At 42.5% G+C, this 24,040-nt stretch overlaps 2 protein-coding genes across 2 annotated transcripts; one reads left to right on the top strand and one right to left on the bottom strand.

Moving 5' to 3' along the window:
• Positions 1 to 844: 844 nt before the first annotated feature.
• Positions 845 to 22,260, top strand: LOC147160190 (uncharacterized). The gene is made up of 9 exons (XM_086058174.1): positions 845 to 1,455; positions 6,519 to 6,638; positions 9,402 to 9,892; positions 10,224 to 10,382; positions 15,383 to 15,520; positions 15,885 to 16,027; positions 17,443 to 17,613; positions 17,689 to 17,797; positions 18,762 to 22,260. The coding sequence occupies exons 1-9, from the start codon at positions 885 to 887 to the stop codon at positions 20,259 to 20,261; spliced, it is 3,402 nt and encodes a 1,133-aa protein (XP_085914300.1). The 5' UTR covers positions 845 to 884; the 3' UTR covers positions 20,262 to 22,260.
• A 254-nt stretch (positions 22,261 to 22,514) lies between these two features.
• Positions 22,515 to 23,931, bottom strand: LOC147160189 (transmembrane protein 60-like). The gene is made up of 3 exons (XM_086058180.1): positions 23,734 to 23,931; positions 23,376 to 23,470; positions 22,515 to 23,295 (listed from the first exon to the last, which is right to left on the bottom strand). Exons 2-3 carry the CDS (start codon positions 23,457 to 23,459, stop codon positions 22,978 to 22,980), a joined length of 402 nt encoding a protein of 133 aa, XP_085914306.1. The 5' UTR covers positions 23,460 to 23,470; positions 23,734 to 23,931; the 3' UTR covers positions 22,515 to 22,977.
• Between the last annotated feature and the right edge of the window lie 109 nt (positions 23,932 to 24,040).

Here is a 24,040-nt window from a genome sequence, read left to right as displayed (position 1 = left end):
CTTGACTACCTCATACTGATATCATAGTCAGTCTTGAATCCAGTGAATCAAAGTGCGCACAAAGCCCGGACGGTTCGCCAAGACACTGTATAATGATGTGTTTTCTGTGTGCGAAAGGGAGATAAGATAATCCTTTTGGGAAGATTGGATCAAAGAGGCAAGTGGATCCCCCTGATGGATGCGTTTTCATTTTCAGCCCACGGACAAACGCACATCATTTATTTCTTAGAGTGGCTTGAGAGCGGTATGGAATTACCGGTAATGTTAATCTAATAACATGGCAACAAAAAAATATAGATGCTGATGATGCACCAATCTTCATGCAGTGCCATGTTTGTTGCCATAAAATTGTGAAAGGTGATTAAAAACGGAAGTCAAGTTAAAAAATATATTTTCACAAATGATGGTTTTATGTGCCCTCTGATTGATATTGCATTGTAGAATAAGAATTTAGCCCGTTTGGCTGCCCTCTGCTGTCCACTGGAAATGACGTCAAAATGCAGTTGGGCTGACAGTGCGGATGTCACGTGACTTTTTTTTTTTAACTTCCGTTTTTGGATAACAAATTAATCTCTTATTTCAAGGAATATCAATGTATACTAATTATTCGGAAGGCCCTGGGTAGATAGAAGACATACAGGGGGGAAATGAAAAGAAGGGTTTACAATTTCATGGAAAATGATTTATTTTATGAATGTAGGTCAGTGTTTCTTCTAACTGCGCTCCTGGTAACCTTTGAGTATTACGTAGTATTAAGTGCACTGAGTCTGTAAAACTGGGCTCCTCTGAACCTGTCAATCAAAGTGAGTCAAGCCCCGCCCCCGCCTGCCCGCACGTCTCGCGCCAGTTGAGCGAAGCGAGTAAATAGCGAGAGAAGCCTCAAGATGGCTGACTCGCGGAGCTCCGTCCGCCTCAGCAGCGGAGCCGCGGCGGTCGTCCCCGTCAAAAGCCCGTTCCCCAAGCCTTCGGAAGCGAAGAGAGCCCCCGAAAACCACCCGCAGTCTTCCCGGGACTTGAACGCGCCGCTGCCCAAGAAGCTCCGAGTCGATGAGAGGAGCGTCAAACCAAAGAAAGTCGTCCGGGATCGGGATGGAGGGCTGCTGGGAGGCAACAGTAGCGGCAAAGACAAACTCCAGCAGCCGACGAAGCAGCCGAGTATCGCGGCGGGTTTGTGGAGCCTCAGTCCGGCCAACGCGAGCGCCGCTTTGGTCCCCACACTCGGCGGAAGCCAAGCAGCCGCCACTGGCCACAAAATCTTGAAGCAGAGCGATTTCTTCCTCCACAAGGCGCCTTCTTCCTCCGCTAAAAGCAAGAAGCCGAGCAAGGATAAACAGCGGGATAAGGGAGATGTGAAAAATAAACTATTCGTGTCGCCCGCTAACAACGACATTAGCATATTGAACCACATTTCTCCAGTGAAAAGACAAAATGGGAATGTCACGTTGCCACAAAAAGGTAGGCCACGTTAACATCCACTCAACACAATTAGATGAAGTTGACTTTACTACTATTTTCCAAAGTGATACCTTTAGCCACTTTCTCTAACATGTACCCTCCCACTTAACGAGTGTGTGCCTCCTAATTCGTCTGGACCGTCTCGTTTTTTGGACGTTTGGAAACTGCGTCCGTGAAACTGGCTAGACTGGAACACAAGCTGGGTGTTTACGCTACAAAGCCCCCCGGCTGAGTCGACGTTTCCACGGGGCTAATGGCTGCCAGCTCTCGCTCACCCGCTGCTGAACCCTCGCAGCTGCGATCACGTAGCTAAACGTAGAGATAATGAATAATCCGGAGGGGGAAACAAAGCAAATGTGTCTCGAGTCGGTTGGTTTAATAACTAAAGGGTGTTTAACGTCGAATTAAGGCTTTATTGTCGGTGGAGGATGTGTATTAAAAGTACACGCCGCTGTCATAACACGATGACAGGCGCCCGCCATTATGGACCAAGTGTTGTTTTGGTGGAGCACCACGCCCCCTCCGCTCCATTCATGCGCCTTACTTTTGACACATTTTATTCAATAACCTTAGCGTAAATTGGAAAAATGCTTCAACGAATGTCTTTCTCACTAACAATATCAGTAATTTTAAGCTGTGATTTAGTCCCATTTTAGTCTCATTCGATGAATGCAAGGTTGTCCAAAGTCCGACTGGGGGTGTGGGTGGGCGGGGTCCGATTGTATGGCGCGCTGCCGTATATTCAAATAATTCATTTGCAAAATCACCCGAATTGGGTTAAATAGCTATCACGGCGCATTGGGCTGTGGATTTGACCCTCTACGTTAGGTCAAGGTTTTGATCCAACAAGGGATCAAACTAGACCAGACCGATTATCAACGCTGATTGACATTCGGCAGTTGGATGAGCCGCTTAAAAAAATAAAAAATAAAAATCTGACGGCCAATTCACTCTGGAAACTCTGCATTTTTTGTTTTTGTTTGAAATTAAGGGAAAGTTCAGTCAACATTTTATTTTTTTTAAATTTATTTTTTGTTTTTTACTTTTTGGGAAACTTAATTTACTATAGAAAGCTATAGATAGCTTTTAATTTGACATGCTGATGACGACCCCTGGAGCTCCTTGAACTTTTTGTTAGAATTTTAAAACAAAGATGTTTTCAGTTATCCTCCTTGGCAGCTAATAATTGGTATGGGGCCCAAGAGAGGAAAAACCCCCATCAGCCTAATGCTAGTAAAAACTATCTATATTGATGAGTTAAAGCTATCAAGGAATAGGCTACCAGGTTATCAGTGTCACTATGGTAATAATACTAATGTTATTACCAACATTTTCAAAGAAGCAACTTTCCACGATTTGCCACAGCAAGTCACTCACATGACATGATTGTCACAAACACCAGATGTCCTTCCTGACAACATTTTTAAGAATGTTTCATTAACTTTATTTCATCTTCAGTACACAACAAAAGTGTCAGCTCTTCATTCAGCCCAAATCCAACCTTCCATCCAATCTGCTGGCTCAAAAACAATTAACCCAATCTTTGGTAAGCATTAGCCCATTTGCCCAAAATCCACAGCTACCCACTGAGTGGGTCAGAAAAACAACCCAGTATTTTTTAGTGCTTATCTATGTCACTGATAATACCATGCTGCAATTTGGTCTGTTTATTTTGTGAATTATGTTAACAGCTTCATGTGTGCATTTTAACCTTGTTGGAGGTACTGACCACCGCACTTCTCCACCTGCCGTCACAGCTGGTGTATTTCCTCTTGGAAAGTTGCATTTTGGTCTAGTGCCAGTTAGACAACAGCTGGATCAGGAACCGCGGCGTAGTCATGGTCCATGAAGGCATCATTATGGCCAGACTATTTGTGCTGTCTTCTGTCATTTTTCAGGAGGAGGTCTTGGTCTTCTCTCCCAAACAACCTGGGCTCTATTTTGGAATACATTTGCGGAGGAGTGGGCAAGACCAAGTTTTGGTATTTTTCACTGACCTGATAAAGCGGGCACAACATGACACATTTTAAAAAAGGCATTTAAAGTCAAACCACTAAAAGGTGAACTCAAGGTAAAAACATGTGAAACATCAAAAAACAATATTATCTTGTACATATTGTAGCCTATGACTGTATCATAACAGCACATTTAGTTTTGCTGGCACTGTACTTGGGGATACACCATTGCAGGCTCTTAGGCCGTTTACGCATGTGAGCGTTGCTGTGTGAATGATGTCATCCTTTTCCACTTGGTCCGTTTAAGAGGTCGCGCTGTGAACAGCGATGGCAGCTGTCGAGAGACGTGTTGTGGACACAACTGTCACTGGCACACAAGATGTAAAAATACTATGAAATATTCATGCGGGCTGTCAATTGGGCGGCTTTTATTGCGCAGTGACTGATGTGGCTGCTGGTGTCACTGACACAATTTCATTTGGGTAACCCGCCTTTGGCAGACGTTGCATCACACGAAGCAACAGGAGTCGTTGTGACATTGTCAAGCAATAGTGGTTACAACTTGTAGCAGAGGTAAGCCCAATTACATGCCTTCTGTGTGTTCTCTCAATAGTGCCCCTATTCGTCGCTAACCAAAACAGCAGCAGTCCTCATCATATAAACAGTTTCGAGACTTACAGCATACTGTAGCGTTTAACTCATTCGATGCCATTGACGGCTATAGATGTCAAAAATTCATTTGAACTATTTCTATTAGTTAAAAAAATTTTCCCCACTTTTGTTAACAAGAGTATGACAACCTAGAAAAAAATATTGTACATTTCGAACCGATGTAAAATTTGTGAATAATCGTGAGTTAACTATTAAAGTCATGCAATTAATAACAATTAAAAAAAATTATTGCCTGACGCGATTTAAAAAAAGAAAGAAAAGATTATTAAAAATGTATTGTAATTAATCGCATGACTTCACTAGTTAACTCACGATTAATCAAAACATTTATATCTGTTCTAAATGTACAATAAAAAATCATAAATTCATACTCTTGTTAACAAAAGTGGAAAAAATGTTAAACTAATAGAAATAGTTCAAATTAATTTTTTACGTCTATAGCCGTCAATGGCAGTGAATGAGTTAAGAGGAGATACTTTCAAGTCTTGTTGCTTTTAACTTGGGCTGAACAACTCAAATAAATCGGAATTGCACTGTAGTGAATGAATATGGAATAGGAATATGTTAACTTGTTATTTATTTATACAATGTCTAGATAGGTAGAGTTCTTCACAATTGCCATCCACATGTTTACATATTAGTTTCATGAAAAGTTGAAATTACAAAGCCACACATTTGTTTGCATTATTGTTGTAATGAACTAATAATCCAATTTATGTCTTACTGGTAGAGTTTTGTGAAGTTGTCGAACTTGTCGTGTTGAACACTTAATTAAAAATGTCATTCATATTAAGTCATGGTTAACTTTCACTAATTTTAGTTGAAGCCTAAACTAAACATTTATGTATTATAATTCTGATATATATATATATATATATATATATTGTGTAATACATTTAATGTTTGCTTGTTACAAATGCATGCGAAGAGGCCCTAGAAAAATGTTAATTTACTGATGTTCTCGCTCAGGTGTTCCTTTAGTCTTGACGTTTCACACAGTGAACATGCCCTCACTATTGCAATTGCACTGTTGTGCACATTGACCTGACATGTGATCTTTTATTGTGCAAGGCAAAACACAGTCTGGCTGTGAGTGACGCTATAACATCTACCTGCTCGTTCATGGCCATGACCTTATGATGCCTTGCGGCTCCAGTAGTGTAGTCGAGGCTCATAGGCACCCCCTAACACACACGCACCCGCATTCGAAGGTCTGAAGTATGTCCTGGCATGTCGGTCACGTTAATCTGTCCGCTGAGCTCTCCCTTTGTTGGCATTTTACAGTACAGGCCAGCTAAATGGATGTTTTCAAGCATGCTACCAGGAAGCTAACAGTGTCATTTTAACATTTGTGAGAATGACTGTGTTCTCGCAGATTCCTCCTGTCCAACACCTGCATAAAAAGTAGAAGAAAAATGACCCACTAAAATTAAAAAGTGATTTTTTTTCCTTCAAACGAGCGTCTCGTCACTCCTGAAAAAAAAAAGAGGTTGTCATTATTGCACCTATTCTCCTATTGCCCCGCTAAGCCTTCTTTTTAAGCCTCCATGAAAGCATTTTCTACTTTGATGGTGCAAGCGGCACCCGCAACCCCGCCGTGTTCACTTGCACACTCCCCACGTCTACACACGCTCAATGAGGGGGGGTTGGGGGGGGAGGCAGCTTCTTCTTTTCGTCTTTTCTAAGAAGATAGACTGAGACTCAAGTGGATTCAAAGAAAAGGATTCTTTGGAAAAGGATAACATTTTTGCTAGAATGAAATAAGTAGATGTTACCAGGTCTCTTAGAAATTATTAATGTTTGTAATATATCATTAAGCTTTACGCATATTGGCGGAACATGTTGGCTGTTATTTAGCATTTTTATGCAAAATCGGTGACCACCTGCTGTGTCATAATTTGCTGATCGATCAATTGATTGATCAAAAATAAAACATTACATACAGTTGGATTTTTTTCCCCAATTCTTTTCCAATATATTTTTCCCCGCCCCATTTTGTATTGTATTGAATGTTCATCAGTGTTTTGGGAGATTTTTTAGAGTTTAATTGTTGCAATGTTTCCCCAATGCATTTCAATGGGCGACAATTATTTTCCAATTTTGGCTACTTGTGGGCTGGGCTCCCAATCCTCTTTGAATAGTGGGGGTCGACTGTAGAGTAAATAAACAGCTTGTTTAAATAGATATTTTGGTCAGTTATCTGTTGTTGTTGTTGTTTTTCAACTCGGTGATCAGCTCCAAAATCCTGATCGTGGAAAGCATGTCCCATAAGATATCGTAGGAAACATCAAGTGCTATGATGATTTCTGCATCGTAGCTCTTCTAACTTAAATGTTGTGTACAAGGGAATTCAACAACGTGTAAGATGACTGAAAGAGTAAAAGCATGTTTTTTATTAGCTTCAGGATGCTGAAGGTCTCCTCTGTGTCCCCGCAGAACTCCTCAACAAGGACAAGACTAAAGATCGTGAGCGAGGGGAACGTGAGGAGAAGAAGAAGCACAAAGTGATGAACGACATTAAGCGGGAGAATGGAGAGGTCAAGCAGCCCATTAAAGGTATTTATATATATATATATATATATATATATATATATATATATATATATATATATAGATACTTTTTTTTGTGTGAGCACCAAAAATACGGAACCAGTAGACACAAATGGGGACGTTGATAACTAATGTCTGCACATTAAGTTAAACAGACATCATTTTGTCCTTGTGGGGCTTGTTTTACTTGATCCCTCCCACCAGAGGAGGGCGTACACTTGATGGAAAAAATAAATAAATACCAAAAATATTTATATTTATATATATATTTAAATGTATCTATATTTTAATTTATATATATATACATACATATATATGTTAATTATTGTGCATTGAATTGAGTCCAGTCAGCTTGGTTTTTGCCAGTCATGTGTGCAAGGCAAAAAAACACTCGTGGTTTTGATGCATCTGAAAGGAGGAGGCTGACCAAGTGTTTATTTTTCCAAGTACTCAAATGTTAGGAGCGGAAAGAAAGACATTTTATCAGTTCAAGTTTACAGCTGAACTGGGCATCGCAGCCAGATAGGCGGCCAGAGGAGACAGCGAAAGGAAATCAATAAGCAGCAAGCGGCTAGTTTACGACCGCTGGGGCTATTTGTTAGCGTGTTTGTGTGTGGGAACTTGTCTGGATGCTGTTTAATGTCATGTTGTGGCTACACATGCGTACTTGTAATTAGTGCAATTTTAGCAGCCATCACTCCCCAGGTTCAAAGAAGGGTGGGGAGGAAAAACATCAAGCATTCATAGTAGGGCTGAATGATACTGAAAAATAATTTAGTAGCATTTTTTTTCCTCTCAATATTATGATTGTGATTTAATATCCATTTTTTCAGTGCCTCTTCCCATATATTTTTAACAAACACAAGACCTAAATTAATAATATATCAGTACCGGTACATAAATGTTTTGCTTTTTATAGGTTAGGCTTATGCTAAAATCAAGGCAAACAAACCACCAGTATAGATCATATCATTTGTTTCCAGATATTCTATTCAGCTCTTGTGGGGCTTGATGACACTTTAGCGATGAAAGTGTGTGTATTTGCAGAAAGGAGAATTGGGGGAGGGAGGTTGTGTGTGTGTGTGTGTGTGTGTGTGTGTGTGTGTGTGTGTGTGTGTGTGTGTGTGTGTGTGTGTGTGTGTGGGGGTGTGTGGGGGTGTGTGTGTGTGTGTGTGTGTGCGCGCAGGCTAAAGAGCTTTTGGATTAGTAGCTTGTGTGCAAATACTCGCTCTGTTGCTCTCTTTATTGTTCCATCTCACACACACACACACACACACACACACACACACACACACACACACACACACACACACACACACACACACACACACACACACACACACACACACATTGTATTACAGTCTGCGCTCAGCCCGTCTCATTCCTGCATTATGTGCCATCAAAAAAACGTGCCTGGGGTGCAAACAAGACGACGCAAGATGTTATCGGTCGCTTGAAAGTGTGCTGATGCAGCAGCACATCTATCCGGACTTGCTATTTATTTATACTAACTGTCCACTTTGGGTGAACAATTGCCACAGATGTGTGTCCTCATATCCATGAACAAGACCACACTGGACACATAAATAAATGCATTGGCTGTCTTGCTGTCCTGCCCCCAGCATTCAGGAGATGTCTGCACTAGCATGCATGCAGTGGACGGTCATGACTCATGTTAGCTTGTCTCCAGGCTTTCCAGTTCATTATATTTGATGGCATACCAGGTGGAAACGCAATTGTTACTCAGCACTAGATCTGTCAAAATTAATTGAGTAATCGATTATCAACTACTTTAATAATCGAGTAATTGTTTGGAGCCATTATTTAAATTTAAAATGGTCCACTCCAAATCCTCTGATTACAGCATATCAACAGTAATTGTTCAATGATTTCTGTAGTCCTTCCTGAATGAAGACTCATTATCTTCTGTGTTTCATCAAAATTAGACATTTGCAAACATGTGTTTTTACTTTGGAAAACAATTACCGAACCGGCGGTAACATAGTACAAAATCAATACCCCCCTTTTTTAAATCACTATATGAATTAAACACCAATCACTGGTTAATAAACAATAAAATCAAAATAAAGTAACCAGGGAAAAAATGCTTTTGTAATACACTTTAATGCTAAATTAAAACGAATCAGATTAATCGATTGAATAATCAATAGATTAATCGATTCTAAAAATATTCGATAGTGACAGCACATCTAACTTGTTCCCTCCACCGTACTTTGGCTACAACTCTTCTCACATTTTAATCATTACACCATCATTTAAATACATTGTTTTATTTCTGTGATTTAATATACGATTATTCTTTTTTCAAGGTCTTTTTTCTTTGTGCTAACTAATCTGTTAGAATAAATAATATCAGATTTCTTATACAAAAATGTTTTGGTCTTCAATCGTACATTAAAATGAAAGACATTTTTTTATTTTATTTTTTTTAAATCTAGTTCAATTGCAACTGTTAACTTCATGATTGTACCCAAAAATGTGGCATAAACATAAGTCAGAACGTGGGATTACAACAATAGTGCAAACAAATCTTTGGCTTTATAATTTCAACTTTCACGTTTCATGAAACAATTATTTATAAACTCGTAGACTGCACTTACGTAAGCACTGAATGTATCTGGACACCATATAAATAAAATAAGTCAATCACAAGCATGAAAACAGAAGCAACGACGTTAGTGAAACGCAAATTTCGACTGTACTGTGCTAGAAAGCATTTCACAGTTGAATGATTTCTTTGCCTTGCAGATGGAGGCGTCAAAGCCAAGATCAACTCGGAGCTGCAAATCAAAAAAGTCAAGAAGAAAAAGAAGAAGAAACACAAAGAGGGGGAGAAGCACAAGCGAGTGAAGATGTACCATCGCTCATGCCAAACCATTTGTGCCGGCCTGCTTCTTCTTCCCTCTCCACCAATTCACCTCGCCGATTCCTCCTCATCCCCCACTTCCATGTCTCCGTTTAAATTGCCGTTACCCGTTTACCCTTCGCCCAACAACAAAAGTCCACACCTCCACTCGTCTTATGTGAACTCCTCTCCACACAAGAGCCCGCAACCTACCGTCCACCCTGGCCTTTCAGGCCGAGAGTTTGCCCCTTACATCCACGTGGAGGCTCAGCCCAACGGCGGCGCTCTGGTGGCCCACGCCTACGCCTCGCAGCTGTCCTCGCTCTCCACGGGCCAGAGGCAGAGGTTCGCCCAGGAGTTTGTCAACCTGGCGTTCAGCGAGGACTCGTCGCAGGTGCCAGCAAACTCATCCACTGTTGAGCAGACGAGAAATTGGGGCCGAACAATTTAATCCAATTCAAACGGACATCACAATGTAGTGGAATGCGGTTTTCAATTTTCAACCTGCTACATTTCTGTCGGTCGGTAAATCAGATATTTAATGTTTAGTGTAATACACATAAACTTGTTTAAATAATACAAGGAAAGAGGACCCTGAAAAAAATCATTTGCATATTAAATTGTAATTGTAATGTTGAGAGGGGGGGGGGGGGCAATTCTATAGATTATTTTTCAATATCATTCAGCCTGCATGCTTTTTCTCACCCTTATTCCGTGCATCCTAGGCTGCGCATTACGTGATGGGCATCGTCCATGGAGAAGCCTCCTGCCTGCCCGACTTCCTCGACTACTTTTCCACAAAGTTCTCATCAGCGCCGGTCAAAATGGAGATCCTGGGAAAGAAGGACATCGAAACCACCACAATGGCTAATTTCTACTGTCAGGTAAGGATCCTCACGTGGGCGGCGTCCTCCATTCAGAGTTGTGGGCTGGTGTGATCTTTACAGTTGGTAAAAGCAGATTTTACACTTTTTTATGGGGTGGGGGTGTTTTTTGTTCATATTATGTGAAACACAACAGATGATATTGCTTTCAGTCTAAAAACAGTTGGGTCAAAAGTAACCCAGTTATGGATCAAAAATGGACTGATCCACTTTATGGGTCAATTTGACCCAACTTTCTGGTGTGTTTGATACAAAATGACCCAATTTCTTGACCCAAGTAAAGGATCTGATCAATATTTATGAGTGGTTCTACACTAAAAGGTCCATTTCTTGACTCGTAGTGCAGGATTGGTCCATTTTTGACCCATAGTTGTGTTATTTTTCACCCAACTGTTTTAGAGTGTTCTGTCCTCCACATAATGAATTATGTCAGCAGCACCCAGCCGTAATTTGACTGTTGTGGTTTACACCCTAAAATCAAAGCTGCCAATTTATACATTTTTCACTCAGGCAGACGAGTAGTTTGCATCTAAAACGAAAACTGCTTCAAGAGATGGCGCTTAGTATCCATCGCCTCGGTCCACGAGTCCTTATGGATGCGCTAATGACCGCGCTGACCAACTGGTCGGAGCATCTGCTTCCGTCTGCGTTTTCCATTCCCGCTAATGTCCCATCGCTCAAATGTAATGAGAGCCCAAGCAACAATGGCGGCAACTGCTCCTCGAAAATTAGAGTGATCCAGTGACGAGAGGGACATCAAGAATTGAACAATGAATGCAGAATTGTGCTTGTAAAAAGTGGTCCTCTTGAACATGAATAAATATCATTGTGGTTGTAAATTGCAATGGCGTGCAGCTCATTTTGAGCTCCCACTGTCCACTAATGAAAAGGCTTGTGTGCCATCCAGATTGCAGACTCACTAGACACACCAGCAAAGGGAAAAAAGGCGGGAAAATGCTTTTTTTCCTTTCCGTGCAGTATAAAAGGAGCTACTGTCTATTCTTTGTCAGTGAGCACAGCGTGTGTGTTTGTGTGCGTCGTACTACGCAGCGTGCAGCAGTTCATGCGCTGGTCCTCTCCTTGTTTTTTCATCCTGTTCTCAAATATTCATGTTATAGTATTTGCTTCCACCTTGGCTGCCCAATCGGCACGTTCCTCAGTCTATTAAATCCAATGGGTTAATAATAAGCACAAATGCTGTTCGTACTGTCCCTTTAAGAGTGGCGTCAACGCCATTTTTCTCGGGCCGCCACGCTCTCGGCAGTGACCTTGGGAAGTCGACAGTCTGCCCACGGATAGGAACGTATACATTGATGAATACATCCAGGGCCAGGTGTGCACACTCTCATACATCTTCTGCTCCTTTTGTTCCTGTGAGAATGAGACAAGGGCAATATGTGCAAAAGTGTTGGGACACCTGCCCTTTATACCCATTACGTTCCCCATCGTTTTGTGACTACAGTGTCCACTCTTGTCTGGAGAATGTTGTACAAGTTTTTGGAATGTTAGTGTGAAGCTTTGCCCACTCATCCAGAAGAGTTGCCCCATGAGAGGATTATGGAACATTTGCTGCAAAGCCTGGCACAATAGGTGACCAGCCCCTGCTCTGAAGTCACTTCCTGTTATGGTGGCAAAAGTACTACTACTCAGTACTTAGATACTTGTTTAAAAAAAAAAAAGACTGGTATTTAAGTGTAAAAATGTATAGACTGAAAGTACAAAAGTAGAGAAAAAAAAGTTCATTGCGTTGTGTTTACTTTGACTTTATGCCATCAGTACGTTTCTGTAGATAGCTAGATTTACCTGATTGAGCATTTTTAAATGCTTAATTCTCCTCAGATTCCTCAAAATTCTCAGCAACACATTTCCATGAATTATTCTCAAAGCCGACAAACTCAAACAGTTCTCTTAAAGGGACAGTAATGTGAAAAATCAACTTTTTGGAGCTTTTGGTCATATTAAAATGGTAATTCCTCACCAAAAACATGACCGAAGTGGTGTTTTCCTCCAATTTGCCTCTCTATGAGAAATTCTAGGTCATTCTGCTCTCTAAGCACCAGCCCCTCCCAACCTGAGAAAACTAGCGGGTGCTCACTTTATGATGTCATTAGATGTGGCCCCTCCCCTGCACCGCCCACTTTCTCTGAGACCTCCATGGTATAGGGATAAAAGTAGCATTTACCAGTAAACATTCTGTCCGAATGAATTCAAAGCAAACAATCATCCTTCACATTTGCAATGCCAAAGTGCAATGACAATTGGCCGTCTTATTAAAATCCCAGAAGTGTGCTGGCTGACACTTGTGTAAACTACAAGTAAAACTTTTTTCGCTGATGAACCTAATTGAACAAATGGTGTAGTCGTTGGCGCACTTGCCCTGTATGCAGCAGGTCCCCGGTTCTCGACCTACTCAGGTTTTTTTCTTCTTCTTCATTCTTCTTTCCTCTCTCTTCTTCCCTTTCTTCCCCTCCTCCATGATTTCTTGCGGCAAGGAGTCGTTTTGTTTCAAATGTTTATTGAAGAATTGATGGCTGCGTGGCCATTCACAAGAGTGCTCCAGCAGCAGCCTGCTCGGACCAGAGTGGGCGGGGCAACCACACGGGGAGAGGCGGGGTTTTACTGAACCGGGCGTTTTACTTCCACGTTAGAAAAATAACCAGCAAAACACCTAATATTTCATAACAAATTACACCGCCATGGTATCAAAGGTAAGATTTCATCATTATATACCTATAGTTAACTGTGGGCTTAAAATACCGTGATCTAATCCCTTTAAAATAATTTTGCTTCGTCGAATGTCTGAGGCCATGTACACACGTAGCAGGGTATTTTTTTTAAACGGTTATTTCCCTCCTCTGGGTGTAGAAAAAATAATGTCCACACCACCACGTTTGTAGAAAAGAAAACATCCACAGCTAACTGCATTAATGTGTTTTTATCAAGTACGTTCATAACAATTCCAGACCTTAAGGTGGCAATAGTTCCCCAAATCCTATCCTCTGTCTGGCGACGCCACTTCCACAGATTGGGCCTACAATGAGATGCATGCCAAGTCTCTAGGCGGCAGTAGCTAGCAAAATACTACTCATTTCTTGATGTCACTTCACCATACGTCACACAAGCACGGACTATCAGCCGCTGATCTGTATATTTGCGGATCAGTGCTGTCAGGGTACACAAAACTTTTTTTTTTTATTAATTAAAAAAAAATACTTGTTAACAGTCAATGAGTACATCATAAACGGAGCATAGAGGAAAACAAAGAGGATAAATACAAAATCTGAAAACGCTTCACTTTTTTTTCACACTCACTCACCACATACACATACACACATGGTCTCTCCCCGGTGGGGAAGCGAATCCACTTCTTTTTTTTTTCTTCTTGAGGTATGTGATTGAGTAATGTGTGTGGAGGACGACGGACATACGCAACCGCGGAGCTGGAGAAATACGCAAATCTTCACTTTAGCCGAAGTTTATAGAAACCTTCCTTTGTAATGAAAAAAATCCCCGCAGACGTGTGGATGACAGACAAGGCAAGCCGTAGAAAAATATCTCCCGTTTGCACAAAAAAAAAAAAACGGCTATGCGTATACATAACCTGTCTGTCTCCGTCTCAGTCAATAATTTCCCGCCGCTGATTCCTGTTTACACAAATGAAAATAGTGTAGTGGCGCTCGTTTTAAAGTTTCAGGATTTGATTTGTGTTCTGACTCACTTTTGTTTTTATTATATAATTAGCGTGTGCTACTGTAGCCAGTCCTCATCCATACATGGAGGGATCACGTCAGCATTGACTCCGCAGCCGTGTTCATTTGGACTACAGTGCATTTGTAGAGGATCAATAAAATGCGCCCAGTCGGCTAATGCGGCGCTTTTACTCAGAGCGCATTCAAGCAACCCTTTTGTTGCCAAGCGCAGCGAGAGATTATGTAATAAATGTGTGTTGGGCAAAGTGGTGGCTTTGTTGTGACGCAGTACTGTAACACACTAATAGACTTGCTCTCATTGAGTCACATTCGCAACACAGCGACAGCAAGCACAAACACACGCAAAAAGATGCTCAGAGGTGAGGAGAAGGTCATGAGTTGATGTCAACAAGAGGAAGGACTGGCTGGCGCTATTATCGGTGTGCTTCGACAAACAGATGATTACAACAATACATGAATGAGGGGGCTCAGCGAAGCAGGTACTTTGAAAGTGTGTGCACACAAAAACATGATCCGTCAGTATCTAGGTCATTGACTCAGTAAGACTATTTTAAGTAGAGTGGATATAAAAAGTTTACTCAGCCCTGTTCAAATGCCAGCTTTTTGTGACATAAAAAAAACTGAGACCAAGATAAATCATAGCAAGTTGTTTTCCACCTGTAATGTGACGTATAACCTTTACAAGTCAATTGAAAATAAAAACATCTTTGAGAGGGGAACGGTCAAAATGTTTTTTTAAATGTGGTTGCACAAGTGTGCACTGCACTGTCATCGTTTTTAAAACTGGGCAAATAAATGTAATGAAAAGCCTACTTGAACAGCTAAACTTCATTGGGGGTTGACCAGAGGGACTATTAATGGTGGCAGGTGTGAAATCAGATCATTCTGGACACAGCTAGTTATAAGAAACACATGATATTTTTTTCTTATTTTTTTCAATTGAGTCGTAGAGGTTATACAGTGTTGGAAAACGTTTTAAAATGAATTATCTTGGTTTAATTTTTTTTAATATCAGGCAGGGATTTTTAGCTGTTTTTTCGGATGCGTCCCTTCTGTTTGTCTGTGTGTTTATATGGAGCGACCATTTAAAGAATGCGGAGAGGACATAAGTGCTTGTTGCAGTCAAGCAAACAAATGCACACGTTGCCAGCACAGTGTTGTTGACTTGAGCTTGAAGCTACACATCTTCAGCACAATTTGAAGATTTACCAAAATCTGAACCCACATACAACATACAACAGGATGAAATGGTAACAGCATCATCTGTACATTTGTTTCTCCGTTCGGCAGGTGAAGAGAACCTACAGCCACGGCACGTACCGAGCCGGGGCAATGAGGCAGATTAGCCTGGTGGGAGCCGTGGACGAGGAAGTGGGCAACTTCTTCCCGGAATTTCTCGGCATGCTGGAGGAGTCGCCCTTCCTGAAGGTAAATCCCGCCGAGGGTCAGATGAATGGTGACGTCAGCAAAAAGCCCGGGTGGCTGTCTAAGATAACATCCAATAAATTCCATCTCTGCCATTTGAGCAAAAATGGGCCAATGAAATGTATGAAATGTTTACTGTTGAGACTGAAAATCTGGAGTGACAGCCTCTGCAGTGTTGACTCTGCCTCAGCATGCAGTGTGGAAAATTGGCTTCATATGCAGAATATCAAAAGGCGCACATCCTCAAACACTTCATAGCTGTCAGGGCCACGCTCGGGGGAGCAGATCCGCTTTTTTTTTTCAAATATATTGGCATGAGTTGGTGTTGAGCAGGAAATGGACATGTGCTTTCTCTGCCTGGCTATAGCGCACTCTTCCGTGGGGAACGTTGTCCAGCCTGAGCCTGATGAGTCCCAACGAGAGCGACGACGGGCCCATCATGTGGGTGAGACCAGGAGAGCAGATGATTCCTGTAGCCGACATACCAAAGTCGCCTTTTAAAAGAAAACGGTAAGGCTGGCCACCACATACAACTGTGGAAAGATTCCTACAAGTGTGCAGTTTACTTGAATTTGCTAACCCAACCTGTGACTGTTTTTTGTGCATTCATGAAAAAGTTTGGGCTTTTTCATTATAGTTAATCATTTTTATTTCGTTTTGGCTTTTTTTCAAATTCAGCTAAATCATTTTTAAAGCGTTTTTTTGTTTGTTTTGTTTTTATTTGTTGAACATGCTTTCTTTTGGTGAGTTTAAAAAAAAAAGTTTTAGTTTTAGTTCGTTTTTTTTAAAGATGTATTTCTCGAGTGCAAGATTTAAAAAAATAAAATAAAATTAGGGCTGAGTCAATAGTCCAAGTTACTTGGGTTTGAGTTTATGCTGATACCAAGTCATGATATAAATACCTCTGCAATGAAGGAAATAATTTGCTTTTTTATCTGGAATGTAGATATCTCAAGATGATACCTATTTATATGACTATAAATCAGAAGTGGTTTAAATCAAATAAAAAAGTAAAATATGTTATTTTCGACTTTAGAAATTAAGACATTTTAAAATGTTTATAATGCTCAGCTAAAAAGCACGCAATCGACTCGATTTCCGATCATGCCGAAACATAAAATGTAGTTTCAGTTAGCGCTCTTCTTTTTATTTTATTTCATTCATGAAAATGTCTTTTCAATGTTCGTTGTTTCATTTGTTTTCGTTCACTGTAATAACATTGGCGCGCACACACAAATGTTTACTGGTAGACGAGACGTTATGCCATAATGAGTGTGGTAAAAGACACGAGACAGACACACTCATTATGTTTTAATAGTTATGTATTGTCTGTAGCTGAATGCCACACTGACTCCGGCATGAAATGTGTTTTGTGTTGTTGTCTGATGCTATTAAGCAATAGATATGCGACGTCTGTGAGGAACACTTGCGCAACAGCCACGTTTGAACAGAATCCTGTCTGATAGAGGCAAAGATGCTGAAATGATGTCATAATAAATCAGTCGTAGCGTCTCCTTCCTGTCAACTTTGAAATCACACGAAACACTTTCAGCTTCAGCTTGAGCATCGTACTTTAAAGGCTGTATGGAAACCAATCGAAATGTCCTTTACATTCCTGTCGCAACTTTCCTGGATTTACATTCATTACTGTCAGCCTGATGCCAACTCATGCTCAACAAGCCTTTGAGTGAGTGTTCTAGTCTGGCTCACTAGTTTCCCTTCTGCTGTCGCTACTCGCGCTTCCTCCTCTTGTCTTCTAGTGAATGGGCCGGCGCAGCGTTAGCCTCACCGCTGTTCTGTCTGTTCACACTGGCTTTGCAAAACGTGTTTGGACGCTCTTGTCGATCCAGCAGTGAGCAGACCGCAGCGTGACTCCTGCTCAGCACAACTGTAAGAATGAGCAAGTCTGTCCTCTCCTCTCGCAGATCCACCAACGAGGTGAAGAACCTCCTGCAGTCCCTGCCCAGGACCAGCGAGCCCCGAGAGATGCTCTTTGAGGACAGGACTCGAGCCCACGCCGACCACATCGGCCAGGGTTTCGAGCGTCAGACCACGGCGGCAGTGGGCGTGCTGAAGGCCGTATGCTACAAAGAAGGGTACGTATCTGTGTCAAGCTTTTCATTTCCACTCATCTGGAAACCAGCAGGCTGATGTGAGTTGTGTGTTTACAGCTTGGAGCCTCCTCGCGTAACCAAAGACGTGGTGTGCTTTCACGCGGCCGATTTCCCAAAAGTGGTGCAGCGGCTACAGTTGGATCTTTATGAACCTCCGCTCTCTCAGGTCTTACACGCACACACACACACGCACGCACGCACACACACGCGCGCATTTTCAAGAGAGGCAGTTGTATGCTACCACCTGGTGGTTTAAAGTTGTACTGCATTCAATTATTTTGCATCTACAGTGGTACCTTCTGACTTTGAGCTTAATTCGCTCTAGGTCTGCCACTAACTAATCTTTTTAGACTCACAGTTGATCACTGCTTAGCAATTTGTTAAGACCATTTTGTCCACAGCGAAAAAACTATGCTAGGCTAAGTTAACTTGAGAGGTATCAACTTGGCATGACGATTTAGTGGAAGACAAGGTTTTGAAAGGCACTCACACAATGCGTCATTTGTCCTTTTTTAGTAATGCAACCTTGGGCATCTTTTTTCTCTCTGTGTTCGTCACTGGCTAATCCTGTTGACAGAATATGTGCAACAAATGTTCGTGACGGTTCTGGGCAGCACTAATAAAGTTTTTAAATTATTCAATCTAGTTTTGAGGCAGAAATTATTGTGTTGACCAATTTTTGTGGTTAAACAATTTTAATCTTCCTTTAAATTCTATAGGGTTTAATATTTATAATTTTTTAAGGCTTCAACTCTTCTGACAAAGCTTTCAACAAGGTTTAGGAGTGTGTTTATTGGAATTTCTGTGGGTCGAGCCAGTGGGCCGTCCTGCCGCTGCAATACGGCACCCATTTTGTAGAGTATAATGTTACAGTTGTCGTCTGTATATCTCCTCACGGCTGACACAGGTCCGACCTGGAAGGTATTTGTCACGCTGGTGATGTGGCGTCAGCGTCGTAGTGTCAAAGCATTTTTACAAGTGCAGACATAAGTATTGGGACACCTCATTTGTCTGTTTGATTGTCGCATTCATTAACTGGATGAAACTGACACAAACATCTGTCCAAAATAGTGTTCAGTTGTAAAAGTTTTAATTTAACAATACTGACATTGCATCGTATTGTCTCTCAGTGTGTGCAATGGGTGGACGATGCCAAACTGAACCAGCTTCGTCGGGAGGGCATCCGCTACGCCCGCATCCGCCTCTGCCACGATGACGTCTACTTCATCCCGCGCAACGTGGTCCACCAGTTCAAGACCATGTCGGCCGTCTGCAGCCTGGCCTGGCACGTCCGCCTAAGGCAGTACGAGCAGGGAGGCCAGGAAGAGGAGGAGAAGGAAGAAGAGGAGGAGCTAGACATGCTGGAAGAAGTGAAGGCTGAGGAAGATGAAGCAAAGGAGGAGGAGGAGGAGGAGGAAGAGTTTGGTGCAGTCACAAACAGGACGTTGCCAACGCTGGAAGATCTTCCTCGTCCTTGTTCACCCATTTTGTCTCCGCCGGCTGGTTCAGTGGACTCGGAAGCGAGAGCGCGCGACAAACCGGAGGAGGTTGTAAATGAGGTTGTAAAGGATGACAGGAGCCCCAAACGTCCACAGTTACCCTCGATTCAAGTCAAAGCAGAACTTCCAAAAAAGAGCAAAACCTCATCACCTCTTCCTCACCATCCTGACACAAAATCAACAGGAAACCCTCATCCCCAATTCCTTCTTCATCATCATCATCATCATCATAATCGTCCAGCGAGTGCCGCTACGTCGTCTTCCAGCTCGTCCTCTATGTCCCCAAAGTCTTCCTCCCTGCAAACGTCGTCTTTACTCCACATGTTAGCTGCTGCCAGCCCTTGCTCCTCCTCTTCCTCACCGAGTCCCAAGCCCGTGCCCGACTCTCACCCACACCCTTCCTCGAAATCGGCATCTTCCCGGCTGGCCCCCTCCCCTCGAAGGGACAGAGACTTGCCCCGCATCAACCCGGAAGCGGCCGCCGACATGCGCACGCCGACGTCCTCGGAGTTCCACGCCCACCTCGGTTCCCATGGCGACGCACGGACTCGCGCGCTGGCAGAAAAGTGGACTCGCGGCATTGACATGAGCCCCCGGACATTCACGCATGGGCACCACATGCAGCAATATCCTCCCCCCATGCCACCTCCCCATCACATGCTCCCCCCTTCCTATTCGCCACTCCTGCCTCACTCCCACCTCCCCCACAGACCTCCACTCACCTCGCACCAAAATCTGCCCCCCTTCCTCAGTCAGGTGCCACCCCCCCACCCAGTTCACATCAGCCAGCTGCACCTACACCCCCCACATCCAGGGGATGCCACCACCCAGCCCCAGCATTACTACCCCCAAATGCACCCCCTCATGTCCCCCCACCAGTTCCACCACCCCCACACCAAACCCTTCTACCCCTCGCACTTCCCCTCTCATCACTTCCTCCCTTCGCCGCCGTTCCCCCACCACCCTCCCCCCCATTACCAACCCGTCACACCGGCCCCGCCTCCCCAACCGCCAACTCACACCTTCACACCGCCTCCCCCGCCGCCACCCTCCTCCTCCGAGTCTCCGCCTCCCCCACCACCACCCCCTCTCCCACCACTTCCCCCGAATCACGAAGACGAGCAGAGTTGATCGGGTTTTTTTCTCGATTGATTTGCTTTCCACACCAAAATGTACAGGTTTCCTTTTGGGTGTGTTTTTAAAAGTAAAGTGGTTCATTTAACAGCTTTTTACGTCAATTTTAGATTGTACTTTCATGTACATCTCGTTTGTACACTAGAGGAGTGCATAAGTTTGGTACTTAACAAGTCCCAGTCTGGTATGAAAAGTGTGACAAAACAGGTACGTCGAGTCTCATTTTTGAAGGATGACGTTTTACTGTACAACCTGCAGCTAATTAATGCTTCCATTTTGTGCCCGAGACTGTTTATGAAACAAAACCGCCGTCTTACACAACACTTGTAGCGTTGTCCTGATGTAATACAATGGGTGAGATAATATTATGTAATATGATGACACTTCCCGTTGAGATGTTGCTATTTTTACATCGTAAAGTGTTACCTATGGATTCAGCTGTTGCCATGTTGTCTTGCCGGAGTGATGTCACAACCGCCTGCTGGCTCAAGACTCAATTACGTATTTTTATTAATGATCATGCACGCTTTAAATTGCTGAGTTAAAAGTAACCCAACTTGGGTGAAATAGCTAACCCAGCACTGGGTCCAGCCCTTTGGATCAAGGATTTGACCCAGGATGTTGGGTCAAGATTTCGATCCAACAAGAGGTGACTAATGGGTGATGAGCTAAAGCTACCAAGAAATGGGTTAGCAGGTTATTGGAACGGCTCTGGTTAAAAATAATGCAGATTTTTATCACCAACATTATGTAAGAAGTAGAAAAAGCAACATTTCCAGCAAGACTCAAGTTCACGAGCTTTGCAACAGTGTGCAGTGATATTAAGAAATAAGAATGTTACATACTTTATAATGTCATGACACAAATATGTGTCCAAAATGGTGACCAGTTTCAGCTTCTCAGCCTGCCCAAATCCAATTTTAACTTGGGTCAAAATAATTAGCCCAACCTTGGTTAAAGGTAACCCAATCTGCTCAAAATCCACATCTCCAACCCAGCATTTTATAATCACTACCGTGCTGTAATTTTTAAATAACAACATAGCTGCCGTTCAAACCACAATTAGGAAAAATCCTCAATTGTAATTGGGCAACCTACGGCCATACGCAGCCCACGGTTCGCCAGTCATAGTTCAGTATTGCACAGATTCAGCATATCAGTGGATGGAATGTAGGAGTCATTTCTAGAGTTCCACAGGAGTGATTGTGTATTCTTCCAAGACTTTTGTATACACCACAACTTATTTTTACGCTTATCATGAATGTTGGCTGCAGGCGACGCTTCCAAAAGCAATTTGTGACGGACATTCTGCTAACAAATGATGAAACAATTTGTCTCTTTTGTGTGAGTGTATGTCGCACGGTTGTGGAATGTTTCTTCCTCCCCAATTTCTAATGTAGCCCATGACATTCCCTCCAGTGCCTGTCCTCAACTGTAAACTATGGAATGTTCACACAGAGTCTTTGTTGTTTCATCATCCAAAGTTTCCCACTTGGACGCCCCCACACTCACTGGAAAATTAGACCAAAGCCTTAAAAAATGGTCAGCACGACTTCCCACAAGTCGAACTGTGTTTCCGCCATTTAGTCACGCAGCTAGAGTGGCAAATATTTCCAAAATGTAAGCTAACGCCTCACTTGTCGTGCTCTTTTGCCCCTCGGAAGGTTTCACTTTGAGAGGTGGAGGCCACCGTGAAGCAGCTTTTTTCTTGTTTTTAATGCCTTGGGAGTTCAGGTGTGGTCAAACAAATGGAAAAACCTGACATGATCATCTATATATTTTTCTGTACAAATTAGCATTGACGGTAGAAAGTCTTCAGGGACTTGTTTTTTCAGGATTTATTTATCTCGTGTGTTTTTGTATTTGATTTAAGTCATTTTCTTTTCAACGGTCAGCACTGTAGTGTACATAAGAGGTTTTGTAAAGACAAACACGTAGAAAGGTTTCTACTTTAAATAAATAAGAGCCAAACTAATAAAAGGCTCACTGGATGAAATAGTGTGTTACTGGTCATTCTCTGAAGTCAGATGTCTCTTTTTTGGTCATCCATGTTTTCAGCCTAGTGTTTCTATTTTGTGTTATACTGATGAGCGTTGTTGTGTCTACCTACCTACCTTCTGTATGAAGTGTCCTCCCATGCTGTCACTTGCTTCTGACAGAAGCACAACATTAACACTTGGCGCCATTATAAGTGTAACATTACACTCGTGTAGCTCTAAGCTAGACATCAGGGACATTTGCACAATCAAGTGAGAATCTGCAGATTGCCTCTTTTTTAATGTGTTATTGTATAGTTGTAGTGGAGTGTTGGTAAAATAACATATTTTCAGTGCAGAATCATTTATTTCCACGAGAATGCTTATAATCTGAAAACATAGGCACGGTGCAAAATAATGCAATTTGTTTATGAGACAATATGTAGCATCTTCTGTTTGTTCATTAAATTCAGGGTTCTCACCAGCATATCACATTTTGTCAGTTTGAGACGACTCTTGAGGATGTGTAACTGCTAAATGCAGTACTTGACTTTGGAAAACAAGAATTGAGCTCTAGAATTGTGCAACAAATATGCACAATCGCAAATTACGAAGTAGCAATACTCAACATATTGGCAACAAATAAAATTAATTATCCAGTGTATTGTTCACAGTAGTCATCAGTCAGTCTTCCAAACTTTGGTGATGTCCATTATCACCAACATTTGTGTTCCCTGTCAGGCCTCTCTCCTCTCAGGAAAGATGTTGAGGCCGAGCTCTACCAGCGCTCCCAGCAGCATGGTCCACAGTGGGACGCACACCAACGTGAGCTTCACCTCTGCCAGCTTCTCCAGCTTGGCGCACAGCGTCAGGCAGAAAGCCAGCTTGAGAAGCATGGCTGCCAGGTACCAGGCACGCAGACGCAGGTCCGGCGAGCCATTCCGCTGGTCGAAACCCGGCTTGCAGCGACCGGCCATCTTGATGGTGAGCATGAGGAGCAGGATGCCGTCAAAGACCCACACTGGCAGGAAGATGAGGAACCAGTTCCACTGCACCTAAGTTACACATTGAAAATGCATTATAAGTTATTTCATCTGTTCAAAAGTTATTCCTGCAGTGATCATCTTGATCCCACCTTCCCATCCAGTTTGAGTACCAGCATGATGAGGAAGACCAGGGTGAAGACCCAGGTCAACAATACCCTTTGAGCCAGAGACATCTTGGGCACGGCTAGGATGGAATAACATTTTGGCATTGTCACTGCCAGGTGACACGGTAACATGACTTACGCATTAATAATCAAAAGTGAGCCTTATCATTTTAATGGGATTTTATTAGCCAATATAACGTCAATAAACGGGATGCAGTAGACTGCATTCATGCACATGTCACAAACATTTTAAATCTACTTGACGTCATTAGCACGGCAGATAGCTTAAGTAGCTTTGATAGCACTATAGCATTAAGCTAACCACGGACGATGTCGTACTTACGTCAGCGTGTTCCTAGATCGGCGAACAACCTGCCCATCTTCCTGTACAGCCTACATCACGACTATTCGAATATGTCTTTATTCAAATATTGGATTATTTTCGAGAGGTTTTATATTGACGACAGCTCGGAGATGGACGAGAGAAAGTGGTCCGTTATCCGCACTGGCCACGCCCACTTCCTGCGTCACGCAACACGTTTGCCGTAAACTCTGTTCTCGTGAAGCAGAGCAATTTTTCACCTGAACCGACTGCCGACTATCCACTAGAGATTAACAATTCTCTTTCTAATAACCATTTTATGACTTTT

This window comes from Leptonotus elevatus, chromosome 17 (assembly GCF_054856555.1).
Source record: "Leptonotus elevatus isolate MCC_2025b chromosome 17, RoL_Lele_1.0, whole genome shotgun sequence".
Lineage (NCBI taxonomy): Eukaryota > Metazoa > Chordata > Actinopteri > Syngnathiformes > Syngnathidae > Leptonotus > Leptonotus elevatus.
Note: the sequence above shows the minus strand (reverse complement) of the source record. Positions and strands in the feature narration are given on the sequence as shown.

Coding starts and splice junctions, on each gene's coding strand:
- LOC147160190 (XM_086058174.1), top strand. CDS start 885: ATGGCTGACTCGCGGAGCTCCGTCCGCCTCAGCAGCGGAGCCGCGGCG. Junction 1,456..6,518: donor TGTCACGTTGCCACAAAAAG/GTAGGCCACGTT, acceptor GTGTCCCCGCAG/AACTCCTCAACAAGGACAAG. Junction 16,028..17,442: donor TCGCCTTTTAAAAGAAAACG/GTAAGGCTGGCC, acceptor CTCCTCTCGCAG/ATCCACCAACGAGGTGAAGA.
- LOC147160189 (XM_086058180.1), bottom strand. CDS start 23,459: ATGTCTCTGGCTCAAAGGGTATTGTTGACCTGGGTCTTCACCCTGGTC. Junction 23,296..23,375: donor TACTCAAACTGGATGGGAAG/GTGGGATCAAGA, acceptor TGTGTAACTTAG/GTGCAGTGGAACTGGTTCCT.